This window comes from Schistocerca piceifrons, chromosome 4, assembly GCF_021461385.2.
Source record: "Schistocerca piceifrons isolate TAMUIC-IGC-003096 chromosome 4, iqSchPice1.1, whole genome shotgun sequence".
In the NCBI taxonomy this organism is placed as follows: domain Eukaryota; kingdom Metazoa; phylum Arthropoda; class Insecta; order Orthoptera; family Acrididae; genus Schistocerca; species Schistocerca piceifrons.
In genome coordinates, this window is record NC_060141.1 from 528039387 (window position 1) to 528066823 (window position 27437).

The following is a 27437-nucleotide window of genomic DNA, read 5'->3' on the forward strand; positions in this document are numbered from 1 at the left end:
ACCTTCGTTCTAGAAATCTGTCTCGATACAAACGTACCGCGCCACGGCTATTGCCCCGTGCTAATCCATACATCAAATGGGCATCTGCCAACTCCGCATTTGTAAACATTGCACTGACTGCAAAACCACGTTCGTGATGAACACTAACCTGTTGATGCTACGTACTGATGTGCTTGATGCTAGTACTGTAGAGCAATGAGTCGCGTGTCAACACAAGCACCGAAGTCAACATTACCTTCCTTCAACTGACGAAACTAAAATGAGCTCTAGCATGGAAATTAAGCGTTTCCGGACACATGTCCACATAACATATTTTCTTTATTTGTGTGTGAGGAATGTTTCCTGAAAGTTTGGCCGTACCTTTTTGTAACACGCCGTATATATAAAAAGAGAATTTAAATAAAAGGAAATAAATCAGTTCATATTTGGACATTTAGTTTAACACTGATCATTGTTCCGTTAAAATTTCAGTATATTAAACTTAATTCTAACTAAACTGGTGCCTTATTTAGGATTGTGAAAATGTGAGTTTGTAATCTTACGGAACACGTTAAATATGGAGCTAAGATTGGGAGACTGCATACAACATTGCATTCTTAAAATAACACACGAAGAACGTTGAACCATATGCAAGAGGAAATTAACCACAACCAACCGATTCAATTTTCACCCAAAGATGTTACGTTCATAGCGGAATCCTGTCCATCATGAAATTACCAAACACTGGTATATTAAATTCAAAATAACTCTATGTGAAATCTTCCCGAAAAGAATAGCTGAGGGCTACTTTGATGATTACACCACACGCTTCACGTGGTCAACTTGGTTTATACAAAGAGTGTAACTCCACGATAATTTTAATAATTAAAATAAATTACATCGAAACGTAATTTACAAATGGAAAACCTCGAACTGGTTACTATCGTCTTACTATTAACCTGATGGGTCAAACAATTGTATAAGCACGTGGTTCTGGTCTCACAAAGTACACCCCATGTGGGGTGAACATAAAGAAAAGTTGCTATATTGAAAAATATTGTCAAGACGAGACGTTATAATCTCACGCACATTCGTTTTTAAGATTGATGATCTTAGTTAGAGTTACGGATCATCAACACATGGTTCCACTTTACTCACAAGGTAGTGACAAAGCAACTATTGGAAAATATTCTGAACTTCACTCTCGAATTACACTGCATTGCAATTTAAGATAACATAAGATATTTTAGATCTAATCCTGAAATAAAGGTGATTAAATTTTCAGTTAGGCTGAACTCAAGAAATCCATTGTCCTACAGACTTAGCAGAGATCTTATCACTTCAGACGGTCGCCACAGACAGACTGGCTTGGGCCCCTACCGAGGGTACCTCACAGATACAAACGGAAGTGACCAGAAAGGCAGCTCCCTATACCAACATGACAAGGGATGGACAGGACCATACCAAGAATAGAAACCTCTTTGCTTTTAGAAAGCGTAGCCACCTGTTCCGATGTTGGTCCTACTGTTCTCTAGCAAACCGGCTTGTCTGTTAACATCGAGCATGCAACTAGAAATACATTTGCTCATTCATCCATTCACACAGAAGGGAAGGGGGATGACAGTATCTTATCATATACAGTATATAAAAGAAAGCAGATGTACGTTCCGTATGAGACTGTGTGACATGAATTACATATAAACTGTGTTTTAAAGTGTAGTAGTGTGACAGATCGTTCTTCATTATATGTAAAAGTAACGTGTTCCACTGTTCAGTCTCCTCCCAGATAGAGTAAGAAACACCACATAGAAGTGGAATGTATGCAGTAAATGACAACAGATTTAAGAAATTAACATGAAAGGAATCTAACAGAGACCTTTCAGTGTCATGCAGTCATCAACAGTACACGAGCGGGCCTTCAGCCCCGAGAGCCCATATCGATGACGTTTCGTTGAATGATTCGCATGCTGGAACTTGTTGATGACCCAGCACTGAAATTTGCAGCAGTTTGCGGAAGGGTCGCAATTCTGTCAGGTTGAAGGATTCTCTTCAGCCGTCGGTGGTCCCGTTCTTGCACAATCTTTTTCCTGACACAGCGATGTCGGAGATTTGATGTTTTACCGGATTCCTGATATTCGGCACACTCGTGAAATGGTCGTACGAGAAAATATCTACTTCATCACTAGCTCGGAGATGCTGTGTCCCATCGCTCGTGCGCTGACTAGAAACCATCGTTTTAACTCACTTAAATCTTGATAACCTGCCATTGCAGCAGCAGTAATCTTTCTAACAATTGCACCCGACACTTGGCTGTTTTATTAGGTGTTGCCGACCGCAGCGCCTTATTCTGCCTGTTTACATATCTCCGTATTTGAATACGCATGCCTATACCAGTTTCTTTGGCATTTCAGTGTAGTTGTGCTTTAACTGTCCAAGGGGACAATGAGAATCCGGTCCCTGTGGGTCTGCACTGTATCATTGTAAAAATAAATTTGAAGTGTTCTTCCCTTTATGAAATGCTAAATTTGGTAATTATATGCTGGCCTCTCCGTTTATTGGTTCACTTCTCCTGGATGTGTTAAATATTCTCAAGGATCAATGAAGAGACTGTTTGGTTTTGTGGCCTAGACGCTTACCGCTCAACCCAAATCCTTGCTCCATACCAGTTTCTTTAATAAGTTACTGCCGGTTTCCTGCAGCATGACCTCTCGCCAACGAGTCATTGAACTGTCTGATTAACGACGACACACACCGGAGGTTTGACCAAAGACGCTCCACTGTTGCCTGAGGCAGTATTTTTGGACTTCTGTAAGTTCTGTAAGACCAGCTACTTGCTGCAAACTAGGCCATGTCATAAGAATGAATTTTTAAAGAAACTCTTGTACTTAAAATTGATGGGGCTCTTAAACCGCAATTTAAAAAAAAAAGGACTGTTAGAATGACTATTGACTTTATTTCAGTGCAAATAGATACGTAGATAACTAATTTCCCCATAATATTCTGTGATACAAGGTGCCGCAGCTGACATGTATTATGAAAATGAAAAAAAAAGAAACATGGGAGTTAATGCTCTTTGTCGCAATTTATAAATTTTTTTGCTACTTGACTCGGAGCCTGTGCTGGCAATTTTGTGTATATTTTATGCAGGCTGGGGACAGAAAAGGGTGAAATTTGTAGCTATAAAACTCTTTGTCGATCCACCTTTAAAAATGAAATATGAGACAAGCAAAAGTGTTTTCAAACGTAGATAAAGATGTTTCTACTTGAAAGATCCTTCTATACTACCGAGGCATTCCTGAATGAAAATAATTAGTTATTTACACACAAAAAAATTTTTGATTGATCGTCATGTAGCCGTTCAGTATACTCGGAAATTCCTATTACGAACTTACAGGACTTGTAGAGGGGAATGAGTAGACAATATTTTGAATTTGAATCCATGTCCGGATATGTACCGTTTACATGCTACAACAATTTGAAAACATATTGCTAACGCGACCGCTCCTGTGTCTTTTAGCCGTTCTCCTTGTTCGCTGTCCGTCTTCGTTCCTTCTCTGCATGTGTTCCTGTTTCTATGCGTTTGGGCGCTGATGACCACGCTGTTTAGCGCCCGAAAACCTCAAACCACACACACACATTTATACAAATAATTGGTTAGGCACGACCAGTAAATCAAAAAATGGTTCAAATGGCTCTGAGCACTATGGGACTTAACATCTGAGGTCATCAGTCCCCTAGACCTTAGAACTACTTAAACCTAACTAACCTAAGGACATCATACACATCCATGCCCGAGGCAGGATTCGAACCTGCGACCATAGCAGCAGCGCGGTTCCGAACTGAAGCGCCTAGAACCGCTCGGCCACACCGGCCGGCCCAGTAAATCACTTGTTTTACAGTTCCACTCACTAACAACCAAGAAACTGTTCGTATACTCGTTGACGGGTTCTCTCCAACGTGCTGGAGTACGGCCCCTTCCAATTAGAGTGTGTGGTGTCTCCTTGGAGCACCACAGTCACGTCTTATGACGGTGAAGGTTTCCCTTCTCGAAGTCGTTGCATAACTGTAGCGAAAGTGGTATACAATGGAATCGGACTTTGTGGATAACGATCCTGATAAAGGCGACCAGCAGCTCTTTCATTACCGCCAGCATCGGTAGTCAGAAGGATAACGTAGGTGTACTCAGCAAACGTGTACTCAGTCATGTTGCTCTAACACTCACAGACACGTGAATGAGGCTCGAATCAGGTCAGAGAGGCAGGAAAGACGTCAGATAACGTCATCCGATCCGACTTAGCCATGACTACCCCGCTGCATATCTACTTAGCAGACCCGTTTTCAAACGGCTGTAGCACGGAACGGCACGTATCCGGACATAGTTTCCTATTCAAAATATTATATACTCACTTCGCCCCACAAGTCCTAGAAGTGTACCGGAAATTTCCGAACAGCTTGTAAGAATATCTTTTAATTTTTTTGTGTGTGTTCTCTATTTTTAATGCTGACATGTTCAGCATCATAACGTTTATCGTGAATATGAGCAATGGAACGAGTAACTTACTAACTACCCAAGATTTCTGTTGTTTGAGAAACTCCCCAAGCTATAGGGAAGTGAAGACTAGTAGCTGTCAGAAAGAGCCAAATCTTCATGCGTACTAGTCCTCGAGGAGGAAACATTTTCCAACAACAGTTTGTGGGAAGCTGCTGTAAATAATCAGTACGCAATTTATTTATTTATTTATTTACACATCAAGTTCAGTAGGACCAAATTGAGCAGAAAATCTCTATGGTCCTGGTACGTGCCAGTAAATGACATTACAACATAAAGGTAATAACAGATACAAATATATGTTTATGAACTCGAAAAAAGTCAATCAATAAGTTTAAGTAAACGAAATCGACAATACAACAAGAATCAGCTTAATTTTTCAAGGAACTCCTCGACAGAATAGAAGGAGTGACCCATGAGGAAACTCTTCAGTTTCGATCTGAAAGCGCGTGGATTACTTCTAAGATTTTTGAATTCGAGTTGTAGCTGATTGAAAAATGGATGCAGTAGTGTACTGCACACCTTTCTGCACAAGAGTTAAGGAAGTCCGATCTAAATGTAGGTTTGATTTCTGCAGAGTATTAACCGAGTGAAAGCTGCTTATTCTTGGGAATGAGCTAATATTGTTAAGAAGAAATGACAGTAAGGAATATATATACGGAGAGGCCAACGTCAAAATACCCAGACTCGTGAACTGGAGTTGACAAGAGGTTCGTGAACTTACACCATGTATTGCCCGAACCGCCCGTTTCTGAGTCAAAAATAGCCTTTTAAAATGATGTTACCCCAAAAAATAATACCATACGACACAAGCAAATGAAAATAAGCAAAGTACACTAATTTTCGTGTCGAACGATCACTCACTTCAGATACCGTTCGAAGAGTAAAAATGGCGGTATTAAGTATTTGAACTAGATCCTGAACGTGGGCTTTCCCCGACAGCTTACTACCTATCTGAACACCTAGAAATTTGAACTGTTCAGTTTCACTAATCATATGCCCGTACTGTGAAATTAAAACGTCAGGTTTTGTTGAATTGTGTGTTAGAAACTGTAAAAACTAAGTCTTACTGTGATTTAGCGTTAGTTTATTTTCTACAAGCCATGAACTTACGTCATGTACTGCACTATTTGAAACCGAGACAATGTTGCACACAACATCCTTTACTACCAAGATAGTGTCATCAGCAAACAGAAATATTTTAGAGTTACCCATAATACTAAAGGCCATATCATTTTTATAAATAAGGAACAGGAGTGGCCTCAACACTGATCCCTGTGGCACCCCCGGCTTGACTGTACCCCACTCAGACACCGCATCACAGCTGTTATCAACATTGTGAATAATGACTTTTTGCTGTCTGTGGCTAAAGTAAGAGATGAACCAATTGTAAGCTACTCCCCGTATTCCATAATGGTCCAACTTCTGGAGCAATATTTTGTGATCAACACAATCAAATGCCTTAGTTAATAAAAAAAATTATGCCAAGCATTCGAAACCCTTTGTTTAACACATCCAGTACCTCAAAGAGAAAAGAGAATATCGCATTTTCAGTTGTTAAACGACTTGTGAAGCCGAACTGCACATTTGGCAGCAAATCATGTGATATAAAATGATCAATTATCCTTACATACACGCCTTTAAAATAACTTTTTCAAACACTGATGGTATAGAAACAGGTCTAAAATTATCTTCATTATCCCTTTCTGCCTTTTTATAAAATAGCTTTACTACTGAGTACTTTGATCGTCCAGGAAACCGACCATTCCTAAAGGAAAAATTACAAATATGGCTAAATATAGAGCTAACATGTGCAGCACAGTACTTCAATATTCTACTAGACACTCCAGCATAACCATGAGAGCCCTCAGTCTTCAGTGATTTAATTATTGACTCAGTCTCCCTCTTGTCTGTATCACAAAGGAGCACTTCAGACATCAATCTTGGAAAGGCATTTGCCAAGGAAGTTATATGATTCTCTGTAGAAACTAAATTTTTATGTAATTCACCAGTAATACTCAGAAAATGACTGTTAATACTATACGTATATCTGATTTATCAGTAACAGAAATATTTTTCTGCGAATTGACTTCATATCGTCGACCTTGTGCTGCTGACCAGACACTTCCTTCGTAATTGACCATATGATTTTAATTTTATTCTGTGAATTAGCTATTCTATTTGCATACCACACACTCTTTGCCTTCCTAATAACATTTTTAAGCATCTTACAATACTGTTTTTAATGGGCTATTGTAGCTTGATTGTGATTACTTCTAATAAATGTATAATTCCCGCTTTATTCTACAAGATATCCTTATCCCACTAGTCAGCCACCAGGGCTGCCTATTACTGCTAGTACCCCGTTTAGAAAGGTCTAATGGAAAGCAACTCTCAAAGAGCATGAGAAATGTGTTAAGGAAAGCATTATATTTGTTATCTATGTTATCGGCACTATAAACATCATGCCACTCTTGTTCCTTGACATGATTTAAAAAACTCTGTGTTGCTATTGGATTAACTTTTCTGCATAGTTTGTAATTAAATATGGAGTTTGTTTGAGGACTAAAGCCATTTAGTACTAAATTTTGTACATCATGGTCTGAAAGGCCATTCACCCTTTTACTGACAGAACGCCCATCTAGTAATGAAGAATGAGTACTTCCCCCCGTAACCTGAACAGACAATAACGTGAATATTTTGTGGATGAATAATAAACTACAACTCAGCGTATTTCATCTACTCCTATCCGCAGACGGCCGAATCGGGTGGGATGGCGCCGACAGTATCATGAATTGCGGTAGTTGCCCGACGACGAAATTGCAGTCTCGCAGTCATTGCTTTCTGCTGAATATTGCTATAAGCTTCAGAAGGTTACGATTGTCTCTGACTCTGGTTGGTTATCGCCGGCTTCAACCCTGATGTTTTGGAAGACTTCCCCTTGTTTGAAAATGAGATTATAGTCCTGAAATCACACAATGGCACACTCCGGCAGCATTTGCTTCCTCAGACTGTGACTAAGTGGCTTCAAACCCGCGAGTGGTTCTTCCTGCCATAGATTCTGGCAGATTACGTCACTGAGGCATTGCATCATCTTCACTCCTGTCAACACTATAACGGAACAGAGACTGCTTCTGAAACTGCGGTAAGTGAAGCTGCCTGATTAACAGTTAGGTGTCTATAATGAAACCACTTTGCTGGTTTTGTAGCAATGCTGACTGGTTGTGCTTCAGGCTGAGTCGGGAATAATAATCTCCCCATTATTTACTATAGCAGAAATTCGTAAGCTAGTGATTTATGAAAATTTTATGAGGGGGTGGACAAAAATATTGAATCACCAAAAACACATAACATTGCCGTGCCTATTACGGTGTACGACAACTTTGGCATTCAAAACAGCTTCCCGTCGTCCCGAAACTATGAACACGGGTCCTGTGTGGTTTTCAAGGGAAGCTTATGCCGTTCTTCCTGCAAAATAGTTGCGAGTTGAGGTAACGATGATGGAGTTGGATAGCGATCATGTTGACTCCTACCCGAAGTAAACCACAACGGCTCAGCAATGTTGAACTGTGATGGCTGTGGTGGCCAGTGGATGTGCGACTGTTCATCCTCGTGCTCACAATACCAGTCATGGACGATGCGAGCTGTGTGAACATGGGCCGTGTCGTCTTGAAACTCAGTATCACTATTGGAGGACAAATATTATACGAGTAAAGGAAACAAAAGAAAAATTTGGAGTAGGAATTACAATCCATGGAGAAGAAATAAAAACTTTAAGGGTCGCCGATGACATTGTAATTCTGGCAAAGACAGCAAAGGACCTGGAAGAGCATTTGAACGGAATGGACAGTGTCTTGAAAGGAGGATATAAGATGAACATCAACAAAAGCAAAACGAGAATAATGAAATGTAGTCGAATTAAATCGGGTGATGCTGCGGGAATTAGATTAGGAAATGAGACGCTTTAAGTAGTAAATGGGTTTCGGTATTTGGGGAGCAAAATAACTGATGATGGTCGGAGTAGAGAGGGTATAAAACGTAGACTGGCAATGGCAAGGAAAGCATTTCTGAAGAAGAGAAATTTGTTAACATCGAGTATAGATTTAAGTGTCAGGAAGTCGTTTCTGAAAGTATTTGTATGGAGTGTATGGAAGTGAAACATGACGATAAATAGTTTCGACAAGAAGAGAATAGAAACTTTCGAAATGTGGTGCTACAGGAGAGTGCTGAAGATTACATGGGTAGATCACATAACTAATGAAGAATTATTGAATAGAATTGGAGAGAAGAGAAATTTGTGGCACAACTTGACTAGAAGAAGAGATCGGTTGGTAGGGCATATTCTGAGGCATCACGGGATCACCAATTTAGTATTGGAGGGCAGCGTGGAGGGTAAAAATCGCAGAGGGAGACCAAGAGATGAATACACTAAACAGATAGGATAGCATGGAGAGCTGCATCAAACCAGTCTCTGGACTGAAGACCACAACAGCAACAACAACAACAACAACAACAACAAACCACGTTATGAACCTGATCAGCCAAAATGGTGACGTAATCCTTGACACTTGAGTGACCTTGGTCATCTTGCAGAGTAACGGTGCAGAATAACCATGGGACCCGTGGAATACCACGATACGGTGACCCATTTCATTACGGAGCCCCGCCGTCTTTCACTCGTGTCAGCAAGCAGTCTGCATCGTAGATATGGAACGCCGTGCAATGAAGTTAACTTGTCCAGGAAACGAAAATAGTGTGAAACAAGGCTCATCCGACCAATTGACTTTCTTCTATTGCTCCATAGTCCAGGTTTTATGGCACTGGCACCACGTTTTCCTGTTACGGGAATTTGCATGATTGATGAGTGGTTCGGAATTACAGCTCACTGTGCAAATCTCTGCTTCTGGAGCTCCCTTCGTGTTGTTTTGGTGCTGACAAGTTTCATGGGTGCGACATTCAGTTCTGAATGAACGTCCGTTACGATAATTTAACACATATTTTCGTCCGCGTTATCATTTAACGAGTGATTTTTTCCCCGCTCTTACCGTAAGCGATAAAAATCTTCTACACTTTGCCTCTTTAAAACACCAAATACTTCAGCTGCCTTGGTCACAGAAGCACCCACTATTCGATCACCAACAATTTTCCCTCGTAGAAACCGCTTATCTCTGATGTAATACACTCACAACTACACAGAACACTGTTCTCACCTTCTGACCATCACTAGCACTTGCAACGTGTTGAGGACATTAAACAGGTGCCGTTCGTGGTCAAATAGAGTAGCGCCATCTGCAGGCTTGGCTAGTATCTATATTTATGTTCAAGCGTGCATTTCTTACGGTGTTTCCGTGTTTTTGTCCAACCGCTGTACATAATGTTTCAGAGGAAATGTTAGTTGTCCGCCTTCTTCACCCTTTACCGGGTTGTATTTGCGTCGTCAGTTCAGGGAACTGGTCTAAGCGGTCAAAAGGTGAGGTGAAATCGATGTTGGCCTTCTTAAGGCAGAAAGGTGCTAGTTAAATTTACGGCCTGTGTCTGATGCTAGGGACAGTAACAGTTGCAATTTTTGAAGTGGAGGACAATAATGACAGCATGATGCTACTCTCTCTGATGAAGAGATTGGCACAGGAGAGGAATTCGTGGTGGGCTGAATCAAACCAGTCAGAAAAAGAAAACGATCTATTAGAACTTAATTTATCAAATGAGAACTGCTATTTATTTCCTAGTCGCCAGAATGTAGATATGTGCATGTGGCAACGTTCTCACCAGGCGGTTGACTCAACGGCAATTACTACAGAACAAGTCCTCACGAGGTAGACTCAAGACAACAGTATGCCTAGAAGAGTCCAGTAGGACTTCATCAAGACAGTATCTCAGTTTTGGTCGACTTTCTCTGACGAATATATGAATGACAACAGCTGGAATCCGGGCGCAGATTACAGATAGAGTTTCACCACGAACCATCAAGAACAGATTACTGGAAGCTGTTTCAAGATCTCGAGTTGCAAATACACTCCTGGAAACTGAAATAAGAACCCAGAAAGGGCAAACTTTATTGACACATTCCTGGGGTCAGATACATCACATGATCACACTGACAGAACCACAGGCACATAGACATAGACAACAGAGCATGCACAATGTCGGCACTAGTACAGTGTATATCCACCTTTCGCAGCAATGCAGGCTGCTATTCTCCCATGGAGACGATCGTAGAGATGCTGGATGTAGTCCTGTGGAACGGCTTGCCATGCCATTTCCACCTGGCGCCTCAGTTGGACCAGCGTTCGTGCTGGACGTGCAGACCGCGTGAGACGACGCTTCATCCAGTCCCAAACATGCTCAATGGGGGACAGATCCGGAGATCTTGCTGACCAGGGTAGTTGACTTACACCTTCTAGAGCACTTTGGGTGGCACGGGATACATGCGGACGTGCATTGTCCTATTGGAACAGCAAGTTCCCTTGCCGGTCTAGGAATGGTAGAACGATGGGTTCGATGACGGTTTGGATGTACCGTGCACTATTCAGTGTCCCCTCGACGATCACCAGTGGTGTACGGCCAGTGTAGGAGATCGCTCCCCACACCATGATGCCGGGTGTTGGCCCTGTGTGCCTCGGTCGTATGCAGTCCTGATTGTGGCGCTCACCTGCACGGCGCCAAACACGCATACGACCATCATTGGCACCAAGGCAGAAGCGACTCTCATCGCTGAAGACGACACGTCTCCATTCGTCCCTCCATTCACGCCTGTCGCGACACCACTGGAGGCGGGCTGCACGATGTTGGGGCGTGAGCGGAAGACGGCCTAACGGTGTGCGGGACCGTAGCCCAGCTTCATGGAGCCGGTTGCGAATGGTCCTCGCCGATACCCCAGGAGCAACAGTGTCCCTAATTTGCTGGGAAGTGGCGGTGCGGTCCCCTACGGCACTGCGTAGGATCCTACGGTCTTGGCGTGCATCCGTGCGTCGCTGCGGTCCGGTCCCAGGTCGACGGGCACGTGCACCTTCCGCCGACCACTGGCGACAACATCGATGTACTGTGGAGACCTCACGCCCCACGTGTTGAGCAATTCGGCGGTACGTCCACCCGGCCTCCCGCATGCCCACTATACGCCCTCGCTCAAAGTCCGTCAACTGCACATACGGTTCACGTCCACGCTGTCGCGGCATGCTACCAGTGTTAAAGACTGCGATGGAGCTCCGTATGCCACGGCAAACTGGCTGACACTGACGGTGGCGGTGCACAAATGCTGCGCAGCTAGCGCCATTCGACGGCCAAAACCGCGGTTCCTGGTGTGTCCGCTGTGCCGTGCGTGTGATCATTGCTTGTACAGCCCTCTCGCAGTGTCCGGAGCAAGTATGGTGGGTCTGACACACCGGTGTCAATGTGTTCTGTTTTCCATTTCCAGGAGTGTACTTGCATGGCGTGGAACTAGTCAACTGGGACAAATGGTTCAAATGGCTCTGAGGTAATCAGTCCACTAGAACTTAGAACTACTTAAACCTAACTAACCTAAGGACAACACACACATCTATGCCCGAGGCAGGATTCGAACCTGGAACCGTAGCGATCGCGCGGTTCCAGACTGAAGCGCCTAAAACCGCTCGGCCACTTCGGCGGGCCAACTGGGACGTCGAATAGCACTCTGTGGTTAACAACGGTGACTCTCGCTTCAGTTTGTGACGGTCAGATCGACGCCAAATTGTCCGAGAGCGAGCTTGTGAAAGGTAACAGGAAGCAGCGATTCTTGACGCCCATATCTGCCTAACTTCTGGAACCGTGATGTGGGGAGCTAGTGGATACAACAAGTGTACTAATTTGGTAGTTTTTGAAAGGATACTCTCTGCTCATCTGTATATGGCAAGAACGATGAGCAATGGAGGCTTTCACGACTGGATGCCATAGCTACTGATGAGTCTTCCGGGTTGTACGGCCGTGGTCAAAGAAACTTTTCGGTTCCTGGCGTTTCTTCCCGACTCAGCATCGTCAGGAGCATCTCCGAAGACGACCAGCGCAGCGCAGGAACCGAACGGTTTCTTAGACCATGGCCATACTGCCTGGAACTAACAAGGGGAGGACACGACTTTTGGAACGCCGATTTAAAAAAATGGCTCTGAGCACTATGGGACTAAACTTCTGAGGTCATCAGTCCCCTAGAACTTAGAACTACTTAAACCTAACTAACCTGGGGACATCACACACATCCATGCCCGAGGCAGGATTCGAACCTGCGACCGCAGCGGTCTTGCAGTTCCAGACTGTAGCGCCTAGAACCGCACGGCCACTTTGGCGGGCCAACGCTGATTTACTTCAAACTTCGCACACTTGTAGTACTCCATCAGGACAACAAAATGTCTAAGCAGTAACGCGTACTTCTAAAGCGCTATTGAGAAAATCGCAAGATAATTTCGGCCGTCAAATGTGTAACTATGCGTGGCCATTTCTACCATGAAGCAATGGCAGCCGAGTGGCGTAGTCCGCCTTTCGCCGCGGAGCAGCTCGGACTTGTTTACGGCTGCGAACGGTCGCGGAAGAAGCGGTGTTTACACCGTCGTCACTCGCTTGTGTTACTGTTTGAATCGAACGCAATGGCACACAATTTACGAAAAACCACGATACAATTCACGTTCTGTAACGAGTATGCAAGACCGAAGGCTTTCGAAATCGAACGTTTCTTGAGGGACGAAGTGCATCTTAATTACACGGAGATTATTGGAATTCATTTATCAATCGTGAGCAGCACTCTTTACGTAAAGATGATTGACGACGCAGCATGTGATAGGATCATTGAAGCCGCCAAACGAGGATTCCAGTTCCGACACTCCGATGGTCATATTGGCGAAGTTTTAGTCGCTCATTCGGGCCTGGGCGTGCGTACGATTCGAATTTCGAGCTACCTTTCGAGGTACCCGAATCATTGGTCACTGAATCACTCCAGCCATATGGCGGAGTTATTAGTCATACGGCCGAACGCTGGGCAAGTTTTAGCACGTATCCAGTGCTCAATGGTGTCCGACAGGTGCGAATTGCCCTTACGAAACATGTGCCATCGTACATAAACATCGGCGGCTGTAGAGCTATTGTCATCTATGATGGACAGCCCCGGACATGCTCCGGGTGTGGTGGTGAAGGACATCTTCGATCAGCGTGTATGCAGAGGAGACTCGTGCAACTCCCCAGCGGAGACTTCCAGAATCCGACTACACCAACGTCACTGCCGATGACTTACGTGACGGCACTTCGCGGGGAGGTGACGCCGAGGTCGGAGCGAACCATCGAACCGACGCCGCAGTTGATTGAGGCGCCTTCGGACGCCACTGAAGAAGGAATGACTCCGACCAACCTCCAATCTCAGACACTACAGGTGGCGCAGAAAGAGGATGAGAGCATCACAATAGGCATGGAAGCTGAAGTGGAACGACCCCAGGGCATTGTGGCGGCGGCGGGAACGCAGGAGATGCAAGATGCGCCAACACCAGAGGCCGAGGTTAGGGCCCGCAAACAACGCTCGCCAAAGCGCCGCAAGAAGCGCCGACTAAACTCTGCGGAGACGCTCCCTTCTCTTCTAGGGTGCCCAGACGAGTCTAACACTATGGACCTGTCTGACATGGAACCACAAGCTTCGGATGTCGCAGATCTTATGAATTCGGACAGTGAAATGATGTCATATCGTTCAGACGACGCATCCGCTCAGGGGCCTGCTACCCCTTCGGCGGTGGAGTCTACAGCTGCGAAAGAACAACAGATGTCACACATCAATGCCGCACAGGAAAATTTGGAGCACACCAATAGTATCAGCTGGTATGAGCAGGACGACGACATCACCGATGCGGACCATTCTATTGGTGGGGCCTTGCATCCGTCCGCATCTCAAGAAACCTAATGCCGCAGGGACACGTTCCTCGGGCGACCCTCGGCGGATGTGCAAAGGGACTATCGACACGGTGAAACTTTGTCATTTTAACATCATGTGGAGATGACAGCTACTCGACCCCAGGCATACAGAATAGGGACAGTGAATGTAAATACCATTAGATCGCCCGTGAAACAGCAGTTGTTTAGGGACATGATATACGCGTCGGATGTGGATATACTGATGGTGCAGGAAATTTACATTCCTGAGTTCCAGGAAGTACATGGATACATCTCGTACACCTCGCCGCACTCGAACAACGACAGTGGAACGGCGATATTGGTCCGGGACGGGATTCCGGTCCGAGACCTGGCTTATCTACCTTCGGCACGAGGACTGGCGATAACTGTTAATGGAATTCGCATTCTCAATGTTTATGCCCCTTCCGGCACAGACAACAGACGGGCGCGTGCGAGATATTATTCGGAAGAGATTGTGCCCTTATTTACCGGCAGATTCGATCATTTCATTATAGGTGGTGACTTCAATTGTGTTTTAGCCCAAAAAGACCAGACACCATATTACAATACCTGTCGTGAATTGCATGTGCTATGCCGGGATCTGGAGTTAAGCGACACCTGGGACATGATTCATAGGAACCGTGAGGGATATACTTTTTTTACTAGTCACTCGGCGAGCAGACTCGATCGAATATATGTTTCGGTTGGCCTACAGGATAAGGTGGTCGACGCGGAACGATGGCCTGCGGCATTTACTGATCATCTGGCTTACATTTGTACCATGTCACTCCCTAGGCAAAGTGTGTGGAGAAGCCGCGGGACATGGAAGCTCAATTCGTCCCTTTTGGCGGACCCCGAATGTCGTCAGAGAGTCGAGGAGGTATGGGCCACACGTCAACGCCGTCTACCAACGTATACCTCCGTGCTTCAATGGTGGCTCGAGTGCACTAAGCCGGCAATAAGAACAGCTCTCATACAGTATGGTCGGGATAAGGCGAGATGGCAGAGAGACACTCTTGATTATTATAACAGCATGCTTCGTGAGCTGTCCTTCCAGGCGCCGTCTGCAGAACATCATGCGGAAGTTCATCGTGTCAAGGCACAAATCCTATCGATCACGCGACGACGACTGGGTGGCATCCCAATACGGGCAAGATGTCTTGACACCATCACTGGGGAACGTACCTCGATGCACCATGTGTCGCGGGAACATAAGCGTTACCGCCGGGCATTGGTAACAGTGCTCCACGGTTTAGATGGCCGTCAACTGACAACACAACAGGACACTGCAAATGAATTTTTAGAGCATTTCCGCCATCTCTATGCCGGTACACCGACGGACCGTCAGGTGGGGGAAGAGATACTGCAACATCTGCAAACGACACTGACAGAGACGGATAAGGCAGCGCTTATGGAGCCACTCACAGAAGACGATATAAAGGTGGCACTCACAAAAGGAGCGGCCCATAAATCACCGGGGCCAGATGGGATTACGCTAGAGTTTTATCGAGAATTCGTGGACATGATGATGCCACAGTTGGTGTCGATGTACAATGAGGCGATGAGTCCGAACATGCGCCTACCGTCGGATTTTGTGACGGGCTTTCTTCTTCCCATCCCGAAGATGGCGGGGAGTCGCAGTGTTAATCAATATCGGCCTCTCACTATGCTAAACACCGATTATAAAATTTTTGCACGGCTACTAGCGTCTCGTCTCAAGCTGGCGATATCCAGGACAATATCTCCTGATCAGGCTTGCCTAGGGGTGCGAAGCAACATCTCCTCGGCGTTAAGTGAATACCGTGACGTTATCGCCCTTGCGGAAACTTGTAAAATGCGAGCAGCGATGATATCTGTGGACTTCGATCGTGCGTTCGACAGGATAAACCATGACTTCTTGGCGTCAGTCATGAGCCGAATGGAGATTCCACCTGTTTTCATCTCCATCATTATGAGGCTAATACGAGGGGCTACATCGAAGGTGATTGTAAACGGTCGGGAAGCGGGCTCGGTTCCTATTAACAGCTCCGTCCGACAAGGGTGCCCACTCTCCATGATGCTGTTTGCGATAGCGCTTGAGCCGCTGATGTGTGTTATGAGGCGCTCACTTACTGGGATAGCGCTTAATGAGAACTCTTTCGTTTGTCGCGCATATGCGGACGACCTGGTCCTTCTTGTCAGATCAGGTCATGAAGTGCATCAGGCTGTTGAATATCTAGACTCTTACGGGACGGCAGCAGGCAGTGTCATTAACACGACGAAATCCAAAATTATGCACATTGGACGGGGTCTGGAAGACATACCAGGACCGTTTCAGACGGTGGAATCGCTGAGATGTCTGGGGATCACATTTACCCGTTCACTACGGCGGTCAGCGGCGGCGAGTTCTCGGCGGCTTCTGCAAAATGTTCGTCTGGCGATACGGAACAACTCACTGAGAGCCTTTGACATGATCCAGCGTGTGGCATACACTAACGTTCACATAGCGTCACGACTGCCCCATTTAGCGCAGATCCTACCAATACCGAAGGGAATTTCAGACCGCCTCATGGCTGCCTTTGGTTACTATGTTAGTACTGGGATGTTGTTTAAGATCACATATGACACGTTAACGCTACAATTCAGGAACGGTGGCCTCAACCTCACAAACGTGCGAAACAAAGCTCTGGCGCTTTACATGCGAGCGATGATACGAAATTGGCAACAACGAAAGCACACCATAACGTCAGCTCTGATAGAAGTACTTGTTCCGCCTTCGTACGAACCCCCTATTGCGGTGGGCAATATTTCGCCTTCTCTTGCACACATTGCCTCATTTCTTGTTGATTACAGTTATGTTCGTCTGAAAGTACCTTCGACGAGAATACCCACGACTCGGGAGATCTATAGGTGCTTGATGGATCACCATGCCCGCAACGTAATGGAATTCAAATACCCGTCGAGAACGTGGAACCACATTTGGTGTGCAGTGCATACTCCATTACTGTCAACAGCAGCGAGATCGATGTGGTACATTCTTATAAACCGTAAACTTGTGACCAGGAGTCGATTACATACAATGCATATGGTCGATTCTCCTCTTTGTACAAACTGTGGCCTGTTAGCAACGGAAGAACATGGTTTAGTGTGTGGCGCAGCGAGGGACGTCTGGATGCTGACGCGTCGAAAATTGGCCTTCCTTCGGCGCACTAACTACACAGAAATCACATCGGATGTACTTTTTCTACCGGACAAGACCTTTTTTCCCAAACAAAAGACGTTTGCGGTCAATTGGATCGCGGGACATGCGACGAAATATTTGTATTCGTACGATATTAAGTCCGTGATGGATTATTGGATGTATTTATAAGAACAACACGAGCTCATACGGAGTCATACGAAATACAGGACTTACTTTTCCAATTTTTTAGGAAGTGTTTTTCACAATCCGCCCGACAGCTGGTGTGTCCCAGAACTGAGAAGACTCCTGCAGCAGAACGACTAGAGACAATACTGCGCGGTTCAGTTATATTGGCATACAGCACACTGAGAAGAAAACTGGCCCCTACATGGTCGACGCAAGAGAAATACATAAATATATGCCGCCCACAAAGGCAGAAATGGTCAAGATTATATGGCTGTCTGCCAGATTTATGATGCGACACCGTGTGCTGCAGGGATTGTGATGCAGATGGTAACTTCATTTTCACTCCCGCCCGTGACTAGGATTGTCATTTACTTTATTCATGTTACACAAAAAAAAGGGCGGCCTTTACGTTGATTTTCTGGTTTCCAAATTGTTTTTGCTTTGTTTTTGCTGTCTCGATCCTTTTCTTATCCCTAAGATAGTACAACTGTACGAATAAAGATTGTTTGTTTACCCTGCCTTCCTGCTCCCAAAAAAAGATAAAAAAATCCGCTTGGAATACGAATTTTTATTTTTTTATTTTCACTTTCATTTAACTTGTATGTAAATCTTATTTATGTATTTGTATAGATGTCTGACATTTAAGTAAAAAAAATTCAGACAGAGATCTGCTGTTTAGATAATTGTAAAAAAAAAAAAAAAGCGGTTAAGGAGTTGGAAAAAAAAAGTGGAACGGCAGCAAGATGGATGGAGCGCTGTCACACACCTCGAAAAGCGGGGCTGCCGTTTGAGCCAAGCTGTTCCTAAATAAATGTGATGCGTGCACATTTTAGCATCACGCTATTTGTCCCAAGAGTGTTCTAATTTCTTGCAAAAAAAATAAATAAAATAAAATAAAATAAAAAAAAGTGGTTAACGTTCAAGCTCCGTAATCGCTGGATCGCTGGGTAGAGTCCCGTTCGTCAGTATTTTTTATTTCTAACACAGTCATTTTCTTTACTATTTATATTACAGTTGATATAATGGGAAAAATACGTGTATTCGGATTGGCTTTTTTTAAATTTACAATGTTATTTGACAGGCTACAAATTTTTATTATCACAAACAATGTAATATTCATAACTATCGGCTAGCAAACGACCAAACGCTTAAAATGATACTGAAAATATATGCTTGTCCGTGATTTGAAAAATCCCTTATACCTGGAAGGAGCCCGAAACTACTTGTTACCTCCAAGTTTTGAGCGGCACAGACGGCTTTCGAAAGATGTACAATTAGTCGTCGCTTTCGACATTACGAGTACAAGTTGCAGGATGGTATATTTCGTAAAAACGTGGAAAACATAAAATTAAACGGCACCAGCCGCATTAAATAACTGCTATGTTTCCGCATACGCAAGGTCTTTTGAGGTTTTCCGTGGAAAATCAAACCTTTTTCACAGTTTCAAAAACCTCTCTTTCAGCCGATAATTTGCAAGCAGACCATGAATAACGCAGCATTTCCTTTAATATCGGCGCTGATAATTGGTAATGCAGTATTCAGTGTATTTTAATAGCGTCTTCACAAGAAGCTATTTCTCGTTCTCTTTCGATTAAATTCGAACAATTTTGAAGCCACGGACGAGCATACATTTTCAGTATAATTTTATGCGTTTGGTCGCATAGTTAAGAATGTTATATAATTTGTGTTAATAAAAATTTGTAGACTGCCAAATAACATTGTAAATTAAAAAAGCCCATCTGAATACACGTATTTTTCCCAGTATATCAATTGTAATATAAATAGTAAAGAAAATGACTGTGTTATAAATAAAAAATACTGACGAACGGGACTCGACCCAGCGATCCAGCGATTACAGAGCTTGAACGTTAACCACTCATCTGAAACAGCTTCATGGTAGAAATGGCCACGCATAGTTATACATTTGACGACCGAAATTATCTTGCAATTTTCTCATTAACACTTGAGAAGTACGCGCTACTGGTTACATATTTTGTTGTCCACATGGAGTACTACGAGTGTACGAAGTCTGCAGTAAATCCACGTTCCAAACGTGTAAGACGGATAAACCCTGGTGTCATACCCTTCCTCACCAAGATCCAGAATGTTTCTTTCAGCAGAGTAATACAAGAGGCCGCACTATAATCCACACTACAATCGCCCTGAGGGATGTGGGGATCCATTACTGGCCTCCCCGATCCCCAGATATGTCACCAATTGTGACATTGCGGGTGACATTCGTGCCTTTGGGGGTCAAATCTGATGCAGATGTTGATGATGGAAATCAGTTACTAATGGAATGAAAACTTAGTTTTTTAGTACTAGATATATGATGAAGATTTCGACAAAGTTTGATAAACATCTGATTAGTGATTCATGGTGTAATAATGTCCATTTCCGCCGGTGAACGAGTATAAGAGAAGCCGTTTTTGTGAGAGCGTGACGTGGGTGCTTACTTGCGGGCGTCGCGACGCCGCTCGGCCTCCTCGAGCAGCGCCTCCTTGAAGCCCAGCACGATGGACGCCACGCGGTTGTGAGCCGTCTCCGCGTTGCCGATCATGTAGTCCCAGCCGGTGAACAGCTTCCACGTGAACACACACTCGTCGTCCTTCTCGGACAGCTTGCTCATGCGGGAATTCTCTGCCATCCTGCGAATATGGGGAAGCTCGTGTTGGCGACAGGTTGTTGATGATTTTGGACACTAGGTGGTGAACTCTGAAACTTATTATAAAATGTTATTACTTGAGTGTAGTCAAAACCGAAGAATGGGAGGGGAAACTGGAAGGAGATTACGATAAAATTAGTTTGGTTTGAGGAGGAACAACACTGTAGTTATTAATAGAGGACAGCTTGTGGAAAAATGAGGTAACCTATATTAAATTCATAGTTTTGTAGGAGGCTTTTACACTACTGCTCATTAAAATTTCCACACCAAGAAGAAATGCAGATGATAAACGGGTATTGATTGGACAAATATATTATACTAGAACTGACATATGATTACATTTTCACGCAATTTGGGTGCATAGATCCTGAGAAATCAGTACCCCCAACAACCACCTCTGGCCGTAGTAACTGCCCTGATACGCCTGGGCATTGAGTCAAACAGAGCTTGGATGGCGTGTACAGGTACAGCTGCCCATGCAGCTTCAACACGATACCACAGTTCATCAAGAGTAGTGACTGGCGTATTGTGACGAGCCAGTTGCTCGGCCACCATTGAACAGACGTTTTCAGTTGGTGAGAGATCTGGAGAATGTGCTGGCCAGGGCAGCAGTCGAACATTTCCTGTATCCAGAAAGGCCCGTACAGGACCTGCAACATGCGGTCGTGCATTATCCTGCTGAAATGTAGGGTTTCGCAGGGATCGAATGAAGGGTAGAGCCACGGGTCGTAACACATCTGAAATGTAACGTCCACTGTTCAAAGTGCCGTCAACGCGAACAAGAGGTGACCGAGACGTGTTACCAATGGCACCCCATACCATCACGCAGGGTGATACGCCAGTATGGCGATGACGAATACACGCTTCTAATGTGCGTTCACCGCGATGTCGCCAAACACGGATGCGACCATCATGATGCTGTAAACAGAACCTGGATATATCCGAAAAAATGGCGTGCACCCAGGTTCGTCGTTGAGTGCACCATCGCAGGCGCTCCTGTCTGTGATGCAGCATCAAGGGTAACCGCAGCCATGGTCTCCGAGCTGATAGACCATGCTACTGAAAACATCGTCGAACTGATCGTGCAGATGGTTGTTGTCTTGCAAACGTCTCCAACTGTTGACTCGGGGGTCGAGTCGTGGCTGCACGATCCGTTACAGACAAGCGGATAAGACGCCTGTCGTCTCGACTGCTAGTGATACGAGGCCGTTGGGATCCAGCACGACGTTCCGTGTTACCCTTATGAACCCCACGATTCCGTATTCTGCTAACTGCCATTGGATCTCGACCAACGCGAGCAGCAATGTCGCGATACGATAAACCGCAATCGCGATGGGCTACAATCCGACCTTTATCAAAGTCGGAAACGTGATGGTACGCAATTCTCCTCCTTACATGAGGCATCACAACAACGTTTCACCAGGCAACGCTGGTCAACTGCTGTTTGTGTATGAGAAATCGGTTGGAAACTTTCCTCATGTCAGCATTTTGTAGGTGTCGCCACTGGCGCCAACCTTGTGTGAATGCTCTGCAAAGCTAATCATTTGGATATCACAGCATCTTCTTCCTGTCGGTTAAATTTCGCGTGTGTAGCACGTCATCTTCATGGTGTAGCAATTTTAATGGCAGGTAGTGTATTATATGGAAGGGAAAAAGTTTTCTTTTTTTGGGGGGAGGGGGGGGGGGGGAGGGGAGGGAGCCGGGCTGTTATCGGCTAAAGGGAAGGAGAAATCCACTCTCTTTATACGATGCAGACTGCAGTAATCAGCAGTGACGGAATGCTATCTGAGGTCAAAATCAGAAATGGTGTAAGGCAGGACTGTTACCACTGATGTTAATATATACAGGGTCTCCATAACTTCTGCTTTCATTTTAAAAATCATAACTTCGAAACCATTAGAGATAAAGTTTCGCGGTTTCTTGTATTCTGTAAAGCCAGAATTTTAATAGTTGCTCCACTTGTCCCTCCTAGAACATCAAGGCGACGTTCGAGCTCTGTCCATTTGAGGGTCAGCTTTACAGCGTCAACAGCTACAACTGCTTTATTGATTGGAGCGCGGAAGCTAGAAATGTCATTGACTAGTGTTGTGTACACGCGGTCCTTGATGTAGCCACAGAGAAAGAAATCTAGTGGCTTGGCATCGGGAGAGCGCGGGGTCCATCCGGTGGGAACATCACGATTCATTCAATCAGCACACCTCACGCGTTCACACTCCGAAGAGGGGTGTGCTGGAAGATGATGGGTGGCTGTTGCTCTTGCTCTTTGATCTGTGGTAGCAGGAACTGTTCGAGCATGTCCAGAAAACATTTCCTTCTATGGTTTTCTCCGCGAAGATAAATGGTCTCTTATGACCCTGTAATGCATTAAGCCACAACAAACATAAAGCTTAGGGCTATCACGAATGTGTTCACGGGTTTTCCGAGTCGCAGGTCCTTATCTGGTTGCGATTCACATGTCTAGAAATGTAGAACATCGCTTCACCTGAAAACAGGAACTTTTTCAGGTAATCATTGTCAACATCTATGAGGGCAAGAATGGAAAAGGCGAATGGATATCGTAAAGGCGATCGGTGGTACCGCTTATGTTGCATTTCATAGAGAGTTGACCTTGCATCGCGAATTCGCGTGATGCTCGAGAAACTACATTTGACGGCTGCATTGAAATGGAGCTTGCATTCTTGTCAACACGTGCCTGAGAGACGGAGGACATCCACTTCAAGGAAGCTCTTTCACATTGGCTATCTCCTTAAAATTTTTATCGATCTACTTCTACGTCTACGTGATTACTCTGCTATTCACAATAAGGTGCCTGGCAGAGGGTTCATGTCTGTGGCACTATCTCACTTATTTCGCGATAATGCAAAGCGAGTTGCCCTTCTTTGAACTTTTTCGATGTCATCCGTCAGTCCCACCTGATGTGGATCCCACACCGCACAGCAATATTCCAGAATAGGGCGGACAAGCGTAGTGTAAGCAGTCTCTTTGGTAGTCCTGTTGCACCTTCTAAGTTTCTGCCAATGAATCACAGCCTTTGATTTGAACTACGCATAATATTTTCTATGTGATCATTCCAATTTAGGTTATTTATAATCGTAATCCCTAGGTATTTAGTTGAATTTACAGCCTTCGGATTTTTGTGACGTATCACGTAATCGAAATTTAGCTGATTTCTTTAATACTCATGTGAATAACTTCACACTTTACCTTATTCGCACCATATACACATCTTATCTAAATCATTTTGCAATTTGATTTGGCCATCTTATGACTTTACAAGACGATAAATGACAGCTAAAAATCTAAGACGGCTACTCAGATTGTCTCCTATGTCGTTAATATTGATTAGGAACAATACAGGGCCTATAACACTTCCTCGGGGAACGCCGGATATTACTCGGTGACTTTCCGTCTATTACTACGAACTGTGACCTTCCTGGCAGGAAATCACGAATCCAGTCACACATCTGAGGCGATATTACATAGGCACGCAGTTTGATTAAAAGACATTTGTGGGGAACAGTGTCGAAAGCCTTCGGGAAATCTAAAAATTTGGAATCAATTTGACATCCCCTGCCGCGCGGGATTAGTCGAGCGGTCTTAGGCGCTGCAGTCATGGTCTGTGCGGCTGGTCCCGGCGGAGGTTCGAGTCCTCCCTCGCGCATGGGTGTGTGTGTTTGTCCTTAGGATAATTCAGGTTGAGTAGTGTGTAAGATTAGGAACTGATGACTTTAGCAGTTAAGTCCCGTAAGATTTCACACACATTTGAACGTTTTGTCATCCCCTGTCGATAGCACTCATTACTTCATGAGTGTAAAGAGCTAGTTGTAATTCACATGAACGATATTTTCTGGATCCGTGCTGACTATGTGTCAATAAATCGTATTCTTCGAGGTACTTCTTAATGTTCGAACACAGTATATGTTCCAAAACCCTACTGCAAATCGACGTTAGTGATATGGGCGTGTAATTCAACTGATTGCTCCTACATCCGTTTTTGGGTATTGGTGTGACTTGAGCAATTTTCCGATCTTTAGGTACGGATCTTTCTGTGAGCGAGCGGTTGTACATAATTGCTAAATATGGAGCTATTGTATTAGCATACTCTGAAAGGAACCTGACTGGTATACTACTGGACCGGAGGCCTTGCCTTTATTAAGTGATTTAAGCTGCTGTGCTACCCAGAGGAAATCTACCAATGTTTCTCATCTTGGCAGATGTTCTTGATTGCAATTCAGGAATATTTACTTCGTCTTCTTTGGTGTAGGAGTTTCGGAAAACCGTGTTTTATAACTCTGGTTTAGTGGCACTGTCATCAGTGACTTCACCGTTGTCGATAATTCTGCAGTCTGTTGTCACAGATTTGGTTTCTTCATACCAGATGTCAGATCGTACCTTCTTCTGGTCTGTCGCCATTTTGCTGCATTCCCCTTCAAATATTCAACAAAACAAAGGAAAAAAAACTTTGAGACCTGCTAAACGTTTTTGGCGAGCACGATTCTATATCCATAATAGTTTCCCGACATACATACCGCATGTCGCATATCTTGTACACGTGAAAAAGTCTATACTGACAGGGAAAAACATGATGAGCACTGCCCACTGCCGCCTGGCAGCGTTGCGGGCACCTGACGCAGTAACAAAAGTTTGTAAGCTAAGAAGATACGGACGGGGATCACCCTAGCGAAGATATGGGCAGCAAAAATGGAAATCCATTGATATAACTGAATATGACAAAGGGTAGATTATTATTATTACGTAGAGTATGTGAACGACTATCTTGAAAACGACGAAGTTGGTTGAATGTTCACCTGCTGCTATCGTGAGCATCTATGGAAAGAGGTAGAGGGACAGTGAAACTATTACTAGGTGCTAAATGGCCGGATGTCCACGACTCTTCACAGAACGTGGGATTCGTAGGTTTGTCTGATCTGTCAAGTAGATGATTTGTAACATCTCTGATGAAAGAGCACAATGCTGGTGCTCGGACAAATGTTTCGGAACACACTGTTCATCGTACAATGTTGAACATGGAACTCCACAGCACATTATCACTAAGTGTTCACATGTTGACCCCAACGACATTGTCAATAACGATTGCAGTGGGCACGGGACCATCGGGATTCGACCGTCGATCATTGGAAAAGCGTAGGAGATTCGGGTGAATCACATTTTTCTGCACTATGTCTTTGGTCGAATCCAAGAACGCCGTCATGAAAGGCGGCTCGAAACGCGTAACGTGACCCGGATGCAGGATGGTGGGAGCAGTATTGTGCTACGGGAGACATTCTCCTAGGCTTGCATGGGACCGGTGGTAGTAATCGGAAACTCGTCAACAGCTGAGAACCACCTGCATCCCTTCATGCTTGATCTCTTCTTTCAGCAGTATAATTGTCCGTGACTTTCAGCCAGAACCCCGCTATAGAGGTTTGAGGGGCATTGTTGAGAACTGACGTTGTTGTCTCGGCGACCAAATTCGCCTCATGTAAATCCTATGGAACTCATCTGGGTCACTATCAGACGCCATCACCGCTTATGGAAATCAGCGTCCCCATTATTTACGAGAATTACGTGACCTGTGCGTAGACCTCTAATACCACATATCTCCACATACCTACCAACAAACTGTTGGATCCTTGATACGTTTTGGACCATGAATGTACGTTCGAATGACTAGACGATCAATCAACACCAGGAACACCAAACATAAAAGGTATTGTAGGTTGGGACAGTTGGAGAAATCGGTCGTGGCGTAACACGCGCTGTTTGAGACCATACAATAAAATTCAGTGACATGGAAATTCTCGCTGTGGAGACGAGCTAACACGATCGCTTATTCAGGAAGCTATAGCCACCCATAAACATGACAACAGCTTCAACAAGAACGAAGAAAACGCTGATGACCTCGATGTTGAGCGCCCCACAAACCAACCAACCAAAACGAAGAAAGCCCCGATATGAACGTATCATGGATTTCCGTGCTGCAGAGAACAAAGTTTTCAGGCAGCAATGGGAGCACTGCAGCTTTAATGACCATCGAAAAAAACCTCACACGTTGGCCCAATAGGTGCATAGGTGCAGCCGCGAGCTCGATTCCAGTGCTCCATCCACGATGGACGGCGAAGTCTTAATAATGCCAGCCATTCGTGCTGGCGAAACGTCAAAATAATCGTCAGACAAACGTCGGCCTAAGAACCAGAGACAGAGGTCAACAGGCAATTAGTCCAAACCTTATATTGACACTTTTGATCTGATAGTTTATGTGGATTATCTTGCGTGTGGAGTCTAGATCGATGATCGCTGTGAGTAGACAGTTTTCTGACTGTGGTTTTGTCATTTTGACCATCGCCAACAACGTGAATAAAATAAGCGTGAATAAAATAAATAGCCTAGCTTATCACTGCACTGTTACAGCAACTTGGAGTGAAGACGCCAGGTCAATACATTTTATGGAACTGTGAGACCTTTTCCGATACAATAAGATTCAGCTCTGACGACACATGGACTGCATTCTCATTACAAATGAAGTCAGTACCGTGGACACAGTGGCAACATTTCTAGAGCGACAGTTTCTTATAAACTACCGTCGTAATGTGAAACGTGAACTACGGAGAAACTGGGAAAGAAACAAAGAAAGAAAGAAAGCGAGTGACAGTGGCAGACAGGACATAAGAAGTGGCCCCTCAACATGCGCCGCAGCGGGGCTCGGTCCAAGGGTAGGGGACAGTGAACCCCGTGCCAGCTAGGGCCACGCTCTCCCGCTGATAACATTGCACCTTGGAACCACTCAGGTAAATTAGAGACAACACCTGAGAGTAAGCCGAGGCCGAGGCAGACAACGCGTGCTCCTGCGGACCTCGCTGTGCGACTTTATTAACTCTACTTGCTCCCGAATGCGAACACACGTCTTCTCATCCTTTTAGGTCAGTGCAACTTACCGAAAAGGCATCACATACTGTGTCTATCACATAATGTGTAAACCATTCAACGGTATTTGGCTGTGGGTACATCTGGTAGCACTAACT

General features: G+C 44.7%; 1 protein-coding gene across 1 annotated transcript in view; it reads right to left on the reverse strand.

The window, feature by feature from the left end:
- The window catches only part of LOC124795982 (transmembrane channel-like protein), a 194037-nt gene that overhangs the window by 39306 nt on the left and 127294 nt on the right, over positions 1-27437 (reverse strand). Inside the window, exon 7 of the mRNA XM_047260063.1 lies at positions 20207-20398. Within this exon, the coding sequence (XP_047116019.1) occupies positions 20207-20398 (192 nt within the window). The remainder of the gene's footprint in view (positions 1-20206; positions 20399-27437) is intronic.